A 12,174-nucleotide genomic window follows, 5' to 3' on the forward strand; every position below is an offset into this window, starting at 1 on the left:
CTCTCTGCAGTAACCCAGGCGAGGCTGTAGCCTCTGGGCCCCCAACTCCACGCCCGGCGCTTGCTGAGCTAGCTGCCTCTTTGTGCCCCAGACCATAGGGCTGCTGTCTGCCAGACTATAAAATGGGGGGTCGGCCCCGAATTGCCCACAGCACCCACCCGCCCAGCTGCCTGTCCTCGAGCAGGAAGTAGCAGGTCCCCAGGTAAGAGAGCACCCACCACACCCCTAGCAGCTGAAGGGGAGGGGAGAAGAGAGAGGAGTCAGAGAGTGGCCGAGGCAGAGAGATCGGCCAGAGAGAGAGAGAGCAATTAAGGGAAGGGGCAAGACGGAGGGAGGAGAAGAGAGAGAAGAAAATACATTAATAAAGAACAGACAGAGGGCTAGGCAGAAATACAAAGAAAGCAAGATACTGGAGGAGAAGGAAACAAAGAAAGGGGCGGAGGGTAGAAAATGAACAGGAATATATCTCCAGGAAGGAATGAGTCCAACTACCAGCCCAGGGGAGTGTTGATTCATAGATGACACAGGAGAGTAAGCAAGAGCCTGGAAGCCACAGATGTGGCCCAGATGTGGCCAGCCCACGGTGGGCAGTGCACCCCAGAGTAACAGCAGGCTTTCTCAGGGCAGACGGGGCGGGGGGTGGGCAGATCTGCAATCCACTGGAGCACAAGGTCTGAATATGTGTCATCAGGGGGTCCTCAAATCCCTGGAAATTGTCTCTTTTTTTGCCCTGGGGACAAAGCCAAGGCGTTTGTCAAACACTCAAAGGCATCCCCGACCCCAAAGCAACAAGGAACCACTGAAACTGACCAGAGGGCTCTCCACCCAACGCCTACACAGCCACAGCCCTCATTTAGAACCCTGGCATGCACTGAACACACCCTCTGGGGACCTCCTTTCTTCCCCAGTCCCAGGCCGAACCTGCACCCACACACTCGTTCCCAGAGAACGCCTGAGGCAGCAGTGTGACTGGGAAATGAGGCAGGAACATGCATTCATTCATCCTCTGAACAGATGTTAGATGAGAATCTCTAAGTGCCCGGGGCCGAGCCACGTGCTGAGCATGGAGGACGGACTAAAGCAGGATACGTGAACAGCAGAGCATGTCATAACTCTGTGCCTGGGTCCGCCCGCGGGTGCCCACACGGGGATCCTACCATGTCGTGGCTGTGTGGGCGTGGGCAGGTCACCTTCCCTCGCTGGGCCTCAGACTGCCCAGAGGGAGAGGACAGCGCCCACTGCAGGCTGCGGGCAGAGCGGGTGAGCTTGTCGCTGCCTGCGGCAGGGCCTGGCATATCTGTGCGCTCCCAGATGTGGCTTCCTGTTATTGACCTGGCGAGGCAGCCTGAGCTGCACAAGCAGAGAAGTGTGACAAGTGGTGTGCAAACTGCAGGGTGCAAAGGAAGACCATGTCGTGGACTCGGGGGTGGAGGGAAGGGCATGGCCAGGGGCGGGCTCGGCCTGGTTAAAGGCCTGGAGCAAGGTGTACAGAGATTCCTGGTGCCCAGTCAGGAAAGTCTTGCCTGGGGAGGGAGGTCAGGCCAGAAAACATCCAGGTGTATGTTCTAGAAATGGGTTGAGAGGAGCCTGAAGACACAGGCTCAGGGGGAGGCAGCTTGGGGGCGCCATCCCGGAATTAACCTAGGCCAGAGGTTTCTTTACAGACATTTGCAGGTGGGAACCATGTCTCAGCCTGCCAAGGCCTCCACAACAGCTGCAGCGAACCCAGGGCCGGATAGCAAGGGGAAGGGGGCCCCGCCCGCAGGCCTGGCCCCAGGTCCCGGCTCCGCCCCGGCCCCAGCATCTGTGCCCATGCCCACTGCCAAAGTGGGGGACCTGCCCCCTGGGAGCTACCGGGTAAGAACCTGGGGGCGGGGTGTCTGGGCTCCACCCTGAGCTTCCTCCCACCTCCTGCCAGCCTCTGACCTCCACAAGCACGTGCTCTGAGTTTGTGAAAGCAAGAAACGAAAGAGGCGAACAGAGAGGGCTGACTTAGCAACAGAAACCACCTGTCCCCGGGGGGCCTCTAGGGCAGCGGCATGGCCTCAGACCCTCCTGGAAAGTGTCCCAAGCAGCGGCTGAGACCGCAAGGACCCCTGGAGAGCAGAGACTCCTGCGGTCGCGTTGGGTTTTGATGTCAGGCGCACAGCTGGTTCCCCACCCTTGGTTCCTGACACTCTCTCACGTGGCCCCCTCATGGCCGGCTTTCACTGTGTCGTTACTTACCGAGTCGTACGTTTTTTGTTTAATTTTGACACACACCTACAAACCACCACCCCTATGGGAAGTCAGGACCTGGTAGAAATCCTGTAACTCTGAAATGTCCCCCAGGAGCCCGCCGCCCTCCTCCCTACTCAAGGCAACTGCCATCCTCGCCTGGTCCTTCACCAGCCTGCTTGCTTTTTATGTGTTTGTAGGCGTTCGTCCTGTAAAAGCATTTATGTGTTGTTTACGTGTTTTTAACTTATTGAAATACACCGTATGTCATCATTCGGGGTTTTTCCTCTTTGCTCTTCACTCATTCTGAGACCGCTGATAGTCACCCACGTGGCGGCTGTGCGTTGCTGCGGGCCACTCGTGTGGAATTTCAGGGTGACCGTCACTCCCGGGGACAATTTGGGTGGTTGCGAGCCTTGCTTGGATGAACTGCATGGACAGGGCGTTCTTATCTCTGTATCCTGGCGCAGGAGTTTCTTGAGTGGATAAGTGCTAAGTCAAGGAGATGTGAACCTCCTCCTTTGACATCTGGGGAAACTGAGGCTCAGAGAAAAAAGACACTTGAAGGTTCAAGAGAATGACCAGGTTTGCCCAACTTGGGACACCAAGTGGATAATAAAACTAGGGGCTTAGTGAGGGGAGGGAAGTAGCCGTGTTCACACAGGGGCCCCTGATTCTGGGCCCCCCTACCTTGTGCCGGGTAGATGGGCAAGTATTTCCTGAGCATCAGCTCTGTGGCAGGGCTGGGCTGTGGCTGGAGATACAGCAATGGGCCAACCCCACGCCCTGCCCTGGAGGAGCCCTTGGACTTCGGAGGGTTTGAGCAAAGAGGGAGAGGGGTGCATAGGGAGAGACCCAGAAGGAATCAGTGTGGCTGTGTAGTGTGTTACTTGTTCTGCTGATGGAGTGAGCACAGTAGGGGGGCCCCACCAAGCCCACCTAAGGGGAGGGCATCAGAGGAGGCTTCCTGGAGGAGGTGGTGTCTGAGCCCAAGACAGGACAGCTCCGGGATGGGGACGTGTGGTGGAGAAGGCATCCCAGGCAGAAGAAACCCTAGCACAGATGAAGGCCTGGAAGGAAGACCCAGCAGTTCCTAACAATGGTGCAGATCTTGAGTCGAGAAGTGGAGGGAGAAACAACTGAGTCATTCCACAGACCGTGGTTCATGCACACGCTCATGTGACCTGTGCATGACCCACTTTCACTTACACCGAGAACTAATGAATCTTTGACCCGGAGCCTCCCCACTCACTCTGCCCCGCCCCCGCCCCTCTCCCGGGCTTGGGGCTTCTCTCCTCCAGCTGGTGGTCTTTGAGCAGGAGAACTTCCAGGGCCATCGGGTGGAATTCTCCGGGGAGTGCTCGAACCTGGGAGACCGCGGCTTCGACCGAGTGCGCAGCCTCATCGTCATCTCTGGACCGTGAGTGTCAGGCTGGGGAGGAACAGCTTGCTGTCGGAGCAAAATAATAATAAATCAGCAGTAGTGGCCATTTGCTAGGCACCTGCTCTGTGCCTGCCTGCATGCCAGCAGACACAGATACCATTTCTAGTGCTCACTTCAAAACCATTTTACAGATGAGAAAACAGAGGCTCGGGGAGGTGATTGGATCATCATAATGCCAGGCTGACAGCAAGTCATGATTCTGGGCTCCAGAGAAATGCTGCTTCTACTATAGAAGGAGCCCTGCCCGTCGCTGAGGGCAGGAGACCGAAGGGCCAGTGTCTATGAGCCCTCTCCTCTCCTGACATCAAGCACCTATAGAATAGTAATAAGTATCTGTTGAGCACCCACTAAGTGCTAGGCACAGACTGCGGGCTTTACCTAGATGATTGTACAATGCTGTATGAGGGAGGAGCTTTCTTGTGCCCATTTGACAGATGGGTGAACTGAGGCTCAGAGATTAAGTCCTTTGGCCAAAGTCACCTACTGGCAAGTGGCAGAGCCTGGATTCAACTCCAGTTGATCAGTTTCATCCACAATGCTTTTTATCACCTGCTCCATGGCCTGCCCCGACTCTCTGGGCTTCGTTGGGCCTCAATGAGCCTTATATGAAGCAAGAATAATTGTCCCTTGGACATAGTGGCTGCACCAGCTCCAGCCCCTGTGGACTGGAGTCAGAATACACAACAAGAGCCACTTGGCCCACTTGTTGCTTGTCTCCCCAGCTCAAAACCCCCAAGGGGTATAGTCAGCTGGTAGGTATGCCCAGCATCCTGAAGCTTTTTGCACTACAAAGAGCAGAGATGGGCTTTGAGCTCAGAGAGGCCTGGGTTTGAGCCCCAACTCCCCTAGACCTTGCTCAATCTCCACACCTGTTCCCTCATCTCTGAAATGGAGAAACAAGCGCGCCCCACTAACCTCCACTGAGCTATCCTGGGCCCCGAAGGTGATACTGTAGTTTGCATCTGGCACTTGGGGGGCCCCCAGACATGGCAGGTGACAGGGATGATTAGTAGCCTTCCCCATTGCCCGGTGAGTTTCGCTGAGTCATCCTGGTTGAGGGTAGAGGTTGGGCACATTTCTATATACTGAAACCACCCCCACTACCAGTATGGTCAACACGGCCTTAGCCCCACCCCTGTTCCCAAAACCCAGCTGGGAACAGAAGCTGCCGGATGTGGCCAGTTTGGGTTCTTAGGGTTCTTTCAGCGCTAGTGACTCAAACCCAAAGTATTTCTCTTCAAACAAAGATGCAGCTGGTCTTCGGTGTGTGTCCTGGGGCTGGGCTTGATGGAGAGAGGTAAGGACCGTGGTCCAGGGCCCTTGATCTGGGTCAGGACCAGCGGGGATGTGGGGAAAACAATGGTGGCGAAAAGGCCGGGGGAGGGGGCAGGATTGCAGGGAAAGCGAAGGGGAGGCGTGGCCTCCGCACAGAGGCCTGCTGGCTGGAACCTAGATGTCAACCTGCCACCATCGTGTGACCTTGAACAGGTCACTTAACCCCTCTGAGCCTCAGTTTCCATATCTGTACATTAATATTCCTGCCCTGCCTCTCTCCTTGCTCCCACCGCTCAAAGGAGCCATAGGAGATGAGAAAGGGCAGGGAGATAGATGTTTACGTGTTCTCACCCGTGTGACAGGTCCTCTCTGGTCATTACGAAGAAGACGGGGGAAGTTAGGGGCGGGAGGCAGGGTGGCAAGGCCGCATCCGTATCTGCCTTTCCCTAAGCTCAGACCTCCAGCGGTTTCCCTCCCTCTTCAATGATAAAAGATAGTATTTATTGCGCTTTCTCTGTGCTGGACTTGTTCTGTGCATTCCTTTTTTAGACCCTCATAACATCCTGACCAGGGAGATGCAGTCATTTCCTCTCTTCCTGAGGATTAACGAGTTTAAGTGACTTGCCCAAAGTTACACAAAAAATAAATGAGGAGCTGGGATTAGGGCTCAGGTCTCTGTGTTTTCAGAACCTATGCTCTTAACTCCTACATGGCACCATCTTCCAAGGATCCCTTTCCCATCCACCCATCCATCCATCTATAGATCCATCCATTCATCCATCCATCTTTCCACTTATTCATCCATCTGCTTACCCGTCAACCCATCCATTCTCCATCATTCAGCCTTGAATCATCCATAGATCGATCTATCTATCTATCTATCTATCTATCTATCTATCTATCATCTATCTATTTATTCATCTATTTGCTTATTCTTCCATCCATCCATTCTTCACCATTCAGCCATGTATCCATCCATCAATACACTCATCCAACAATCTACCCATCCATTCATCAAGCACCTACCCACTTATCCATCCGTTCACCCACGCATCCATTCAACCATCTATTATCCATCCATCTATCCATTCATTCACCCATCCATCCATCCTTCTCTTTTTTTTTCACCTTTCTTTTTATTGATTTTATAGAGAGAGGATGGGAGAGGGAGAGAGAGATAGAAACATCGATGAGAGAGAACACTGATTGGCCGCCTCCTGCATGCCCCCCACTGGGGATCAGGCCCACAACCTGGGCATGTGCCCTGACTGAGAATCAAACCAGTGACCTCTTGGCGCATGGGTTGACGCTTAACCTCTGAGCCACACTGGCCACACACCAATTCCTGAGTGTCTGCCGTAAGCCAGGTCAGTCTCTACCAAACGTACGATTCAATCATCTGCATCAATTTCCCCCTTACCTTGAGGACGACTTTGATTTAATATATTTCATTTAAAATGACCCTTTTTTATTTTTTGTTAATCCTCACCTAAGGATATTTTTCCATTGATTTTTAGAGAAAGTGGAGGGGAGGGTGGGAGGGAGAGAAAGAGAGAGACACGTCGATGTGAGAGAAACACACTGATCGGTTGCCTCCTGCACAACCTCACCCGGGGCCAGAGATTGAACCCGAAACCCAGGTAGGTGCCCTTGACTGGAATCAAACCTGCAACCCTTTGGTCCTCGGGCCAATGCTCTAAGCACTGAGTAAAACTGGCCAGGGCTCAAATGACCCTTTTTAACAGAAATAAATATATTTTCAAAGAACCTTTTCATCATTTTTACAGCTGGAAAGGTGGTATCACTTGCTGGAAATAAAAGGCGCCCATAAAAAGGTAACACAATGAACACAGAGCAGCGCCATTGTACTGTTGCCTCCTCAAGGCTCCGTGCTAGTGGCCTGTTGTTCCTTTGTCACAAAGAGAGATTAGTGTGGAGGGCACACTGGGGCATCCGATGGAGACTTTCTCCTCGCTGTCATCAGGTTAAAAGCATCTTCTTTTGTGTTATTTTACACCAGGTCCTCCTAGTACTCAAATCAGGTGTGAACTCTACATCTGGGGAAATCTTTGCTCACTTAATTGCACAGTTTGGCTCATTTAATCCTTCGCCAACTCCAGGAAAATAGGTGTATTAGATGAAGAAACTAAGGCTCAGAGAGGTGAAGCCACTTGCCTATGGCCACACAGCCAATAAGTGGCATAGACTACAATCAAACCACGGGCCTTGGGGCTACCTTGCAAGGGGGTGAGAGGCTGCTGTTCACAATTTCTCTCCTTCTGCCGTTGCCCCTCCTGGCCCTCCTCACCCTCCCCATCTCTCTCACATCCAGCTGGGTCGCCTTTGAACAGTCCAACTTCCAGGGGGAGATGTTCGTCCTGGAGAAAGGCGAGTACCCGCGCTGGGACACCTGGTCCAGCAGCCACCGCAGCGACCGGCTCATGTCCTTCCGCCCCATCAGGATGGTGAGTGGCTCCTGGACAGGGCCCGGGGGACCAGTGGGGAGGGCCGGGGTAAGTTTGCGGTCTGACATCAAGCAAGGAAATGGGGTGAACAAGGAGAAGGAGGGAATCTGGTAGGCAAGAAAGCACAGCAATCTGAGTTGTCCAAGGACAGTGGGCTCTCGTGTTCATAGATTCGTAAGGCGCCTCTGATGTGCCAACCCCGGGGAGGGGCCCCGGGCAAATGAGAACCTAAAACTCATGCGTTTCCTTCCCTGCTGCTGTCAAGAGTGGACTCGACCCCCCAGTTGTTGGAGCTGGAAACTTCAGCGCCTTCCTTGATTCTATGTGCGGAATGTTTCTAACTCCTGGCTGCACAGTAGACCATCCTGGGGGGCTTTGAGAACCCCAGTGTCCATTCAAAACATCCCGCATGCAGGGTGGAGCCCGTGCAGTGTCTGAGAAGAGGGGTGCTGTGGAAAGACCCCTGGAACTTCTCAGTGACAATATCCTGAAGCAGCCCCTTTATGTTATTTATTTATTTATTTAAATTTTTTTTTTCCTTTATTGATTTTAGAGAGAGAGGAAGGGAGAGGGAGAGAGACATAGAAACACTGATGAGAGAGAGCATTGATTGGCCCCCTCCTGCATGTCCCCCACTGGGGATTTGGCCCACAACCTGGGCATGTGCCCTGACTGGGAATCGAACTGGCGACCTCTTGGTGCATGGGTCAATGTTCAATCACTGAGCCACACTGGCCGGACTCCTTTATAATATTTAACTAAGTTAAATAGTGTGACTTAAAGAAGACAAAGGCAAGACAAGTGGAGGTATCCCTAAGCAATTCAGTTTCCCCAGAAGTGTATTGATTACGACTCATGAACCAACCACATCTTCCCTCTCCAGTGTCAGATTCCCATGGTAACGAACTTTGGCCTTCCTAGGTGGGAATTTTCCTGAAGAGTTTTTATGAATGTCCACTTGAGGTCAGCAGGTGCCAACAGCCAGCTGTTGGGCACCACCACACTTACCTGAATAGATTATCCAACCAGGCTATTACCAATGTTTTTCTCAAAATTTGAGGCTGAATGATCAACCATTATAATAGACCCTTTGTAAGAATTCATAGATTTATTCTTCTGTCATTGAGGGGTCTTTGGGTGGCAATCCATGTCAAGGAGCTTGGTCGGAAGAGCCATCAGTCAGAGCATTTCCGGTAGTTTCTACAGCTTTGCTGTTCAATACAGTTGGCAGTAGGTGTATGTGGCTGTTGAACTTGAATTTGGGCTAGTACAACTGGACATGTGCCGTGAATGTAACATACACACCACACCAGATTTTGAATACACAGTAAAAAAGCAAACTATGAATGTAAATGATCTCATTAGCATTGTTATATTAGTTACAAATTGAGATAATACTTTGGATGTATTTCCTTAAATCAAGTATATTTCCAGAAAAAAATCCCAGTGCCTGGACCCTCCCCAGGCCATTGAAATCTAAATGTCTGGGGCTGGGGCTCAGGCACTACTCTCTTTTTCATGCCCCCAGGTAGACCAGGGCTGAGAGCCACTGGTCTGGTTTAATGTGTCCCCTATTCCTGCCTCCATCCTCCCATGGGCCACCTTTATTTTGTCCCTGGACAGCTCCAGCTCCCTCCCTGCTGAGTTCCCGGACTCCTTTCCAGACTCCTTTCCTGGGAAGTTAGAAGAATCTCTAACCCAACTATCTTCCACTTATAGTCATGCCTTCAAGCACTCTCAGTTGATCTATTTCTGCTAGGCTCTAGGTGCAACTCTGCACGGGCCAGGCAAGGCCCCTGACATTATGGGAGGCAGTTGTTGGAACCTAATTACAGATATCAGTCTATTACGGCAAAGCACCGTGGTGTGTGCTGCACAGCGAGCGTGCAGTGTGCTAGCAGAAGAGAGGAACTGGGGTCCCGATGTTGGGAGGAAGCAGTCAGGGGGTGACGAGGGAGGACAGCTCCTGAAGGATGGGAACCGGAATGGAGCCAGCCACGTGAAGCATGGCGGAGCAGCCTTCCAGGGAACAGTGAGTGCAAAGTTTCTGAAGCTACGAGGACTGGTGTCAGCAAGAAACTAAAAATCCACCAACGTGGCTATTACACAGGGAGTGGAAAGGAGAGGGGTACCAAATGGGATGGGAGAAATCAAATGCTTCTCTGAAAGGCCCTGCCCCTTGCTGGCTGTGTGACATTAATCAAGAACCCACTTCTCTGAGCCTCTGCATCCTAACTACAGTAATAAAAATAATGAATACATTTTTTTTTGTGGTACGTGCCCCTAGCAGGAACCGAACCCGGGACTCTCTGGTCCACAGGCCGACGCTCAACCACTGAGCCAAACTGGCCGGGGCATGAATACACTTTTTTGAGTGTATGCTAGGCATCATGCTAAGTGCTCTATGTGGATTATCTCATTGAATCCTCACGACAACTCCATGAAGCAGAGGCTGGTCGCCTGTTTTCCCAGGGGAGGAGGGCCCTTCCAGGACGGACAGCAGATCCTGGGAGAGTCCCACGGTGGCCCGAGCAGACTCAGCTCTCTCTTCATACCCAGGAGGCCCGATAAGTTACTTCTCTGCCCTGTTCTACTTCCCATGCTGGACCCAGCCTCTCCTCCCCCAGGACTCCCAGGAGCACAAGCTCTGCCTGTTTGAAGGAGCCAACTTCAAGGGCAACACCATGGAGATCCAGGAGGACGATGTGCCCAGTCTCTGGGTCCACGGCTTCTGTGACCGCGTGGGCAGTGCGAGGGTCTCCAGTGGAACGTAAGTATCCTCCTGCCAGGCCCTCAGCCAGACCTGGAGTCTGTGCCCTTCAGAGGATATAACATCAGAGGCAAAGGAAAGGCCGGAGCCCCTCCCCGATTCCTCGGGCACCAGTAGCTGGAGTTCCACCCACAGGGCTCTGTTCCTCATTCTTTGCTGAATTACGTGCCAGTGTAAACAAACCTGACAATGGGATCTAAAAAGCTGGAAGGTGGAGAGAATAGGGGCTTCTAAACCCACATTGCGATGAAAGAATAATTAAGTAGGGAGGGCAGAGTTGATGCGGATCAATGAGTCTAGACGGGTCCAGGGAAAGAGACTGGGTCACGAAAGGGTCTTGGCTCTGTCACTGATGTGCTGTGAAACCCGGGTGAGCCCCGTGGCCCTCCCTGCGTCTCAGCGTTGCCATCTATACAATAGGCACACCAAACTCCTTGATATAAACGGGCTCTTTCTGCTCTGAACTCTCAGGATTTGAAACATTCAAAACAAAGCCCCGTGATCCCATGTGTATGAGAAAACAGGAGGCCTGGATGTCCAAAGGTCATTTTACCCATCCCTCGTCTCCCAACAATCATGCCAATCACCCCTGGTCTCCTCTAGGCAAATGCAAGCTTCTACCTCTCCACCACAGACTCTTGCTGAGCTCCTGTAGTACCGTCAGGGCCCTGGCCTTTTTCTCGTTCCTTTCTTCTTCCCTGAAACCCGTACCCTGCACACTGGGGAGGTGGAGGCGAATAAGGCTCGGTTCCTGCCTTCAGGGGCCTCACTCAGCCTAGCAGGGAGACCCAAGTACATCTGGGAGATGATGTCCAGCAACACTAAGTAAGAGATGGTCCGCACAGGAGGTCAGAGGAGGAAGGACGGTTTCTAGGGGTGTGTGCTGGAGCGGAGGACAGGTCGGAGGCTGATCTGAGGCTAGAACTCAAACCAGACTTTGCGAGGTGACCACTGCACTTTCTGGAGGAGACCGCACAGGCAAACAGAACTGGCTGGTCCAGGCAGAGGTCTGGATGCAGGCAGTGAGGCTGTCCTTGCCTCTCTCGCAGCTGGGTAGGCTATCAGTATCCCGGCTACCGCGGGTACCAGTACCTCCTGGAGCCTGGGGACTTCCGGCACTGGAACGAGTGGGGAGCCTTCCAGCCGCAGATGCAGGCGGTGCGCCGCCTGCGTGACAAGCAGTGGCATCGGGAGGGCTGCTTCCCCGTCCCGGCTGCGGAGCCCTCCAAGTGAGTCCACACTCCCCCGTTTCTCCCTCCTCTCATCCGTTCCTCAGGCTCCATTTCCCCGTCTTTCTCCTGCAAATAAAAGTTCCTAAAGCCAAAATGTCGCCTGGGCCTGTGAACAGATTTGCGCCTGGAGATCCCACATCATCGCCGGCATGGGGCTTTCTCAGTCTGAATAATGAAAACAGCCAGCGCTGCAAAGTCCTCTACACGTATTCTCTTGGCATGTCTTTTGAGCTACTCTGGGAGACTGGTATTATAATTATTCCCATTTAACAAGTAAGGAACTTGAGGCTCAGAGAGGGAAAGTGACTTGCCCAAGGTCACACAGCGATCGAGTGGCCAACTGAACCCAGACAGTCTGGCTCCAGAGCCACACTCCCAAACAAATCTGTGTTTCAAACTCTATTCCTTCATGCACCAGTCTCATGATTTTTTTCGCCCTCTCTACTTACCACCTGCTTTGTTATTTACAGTATGTTTTATTGAAATAGACTTACTGTTTTGCACTTAAAGGCATTGATTTGTAAATAAGACTTTATAACGCTACAGGAAGTGGAAAATCAGCATCGTATGCCATAGATAGAAAGCAATTTTATAAATACATACAATTTTAAGAAGACCAAGTATAGAATTCTCAGCAGACACCGCTGCCTTTGGGAGGCTCCAAGCCTGCAGCTGCTCACCCTTTTGACAAAATGGGTCATTGACAGGTGTCAGAGGTACGAAAAACATGCTTGCACCAAACTGAGACTTTTCTTCCGGACTCTATCGAAG

The 12,174-nt window shown here is 52.3% G+C and overlaps 1 protein-coding gene across 2 annotated transcripts; it reads left to right on the plus strand.

Annotated features, from left to right (window-relative positions):
• Nucleotides 1-124: 124 nt before the first annotated feature.
• On the plus strand, nt 125-11,497 carry CRYBB1 (crystallin beta B1). Of its 2 annotated transcripts, none has more exons than XM_036276873.1 (6): nt 125-202; nt 1,665-1,857; nt 3,519-3,637; nt 7,269-7,401; nt 10,029-10,171; nt 11,221-11,497. In XM_036276873.1, the coding sequence occupies exons 2-6, from the start codon at nt 1,684-1,686 to the stop codon at nt 11,402-11,404; spliced, it is 753 nt and encodes a 250-aa protein (XP_036132766.1). In that variant the 5' UTR covers nt 125-202; nt 1,665-1,683; the 3' UTR covers nt 11,405-11,497. The 2 variants fall into 2 exon arrangements, with proteins under 2 accessions (XP_036132766.1, XP_036132767.1); XM_036276874.1 differs by having other exon boundaries at nt 164-202; nt 1,675-1,857.
• Nucleotides 11,498-12,174: the final 677 nt, after the last annotated feature.

This window comes from Molossus molossus, unplaced genomic scaffold (assembly GCF_014108415.1).
Source record: "Molossus molossus isolate mMolMol1 unplaced genomic scaffold, mMolMol1.p scaffold_m16_p_22, whole genome shotgun sequence".
Classification (NCBI taxonomy): domain Eukaryota; kingdom Metazoa; phylum Chordata; class Mammalia; order Chiroptera; family Molossidae; genus Molossus; species Molossus molossus.

Bases quoted from the DNA above. Each gene is read 5' to 3' on its own strand.
- CRYBB1 (XM_036276873.1), top strand. From the start codon at position 1,684: ATGTCTCAGCCTGCCAAGGCCTCCACAACAGCTGCAGCGAACCCAGGG. The intron at 3,638-7,268 runs GTGAGTGTCAGG...TCTCACATCCAG, and splicing joins CTCATCGTCATCTCTGGACC to CTGGGTCGCCTTTGAACAGT. The intron at 10,172-11,220 runs GTAAGTATCCTC...CCTCTCTCGCAG, and splicing joins GCGAGGGTCTCCAGTGGAAC to CTGGGTAGGCTATCAGTATC.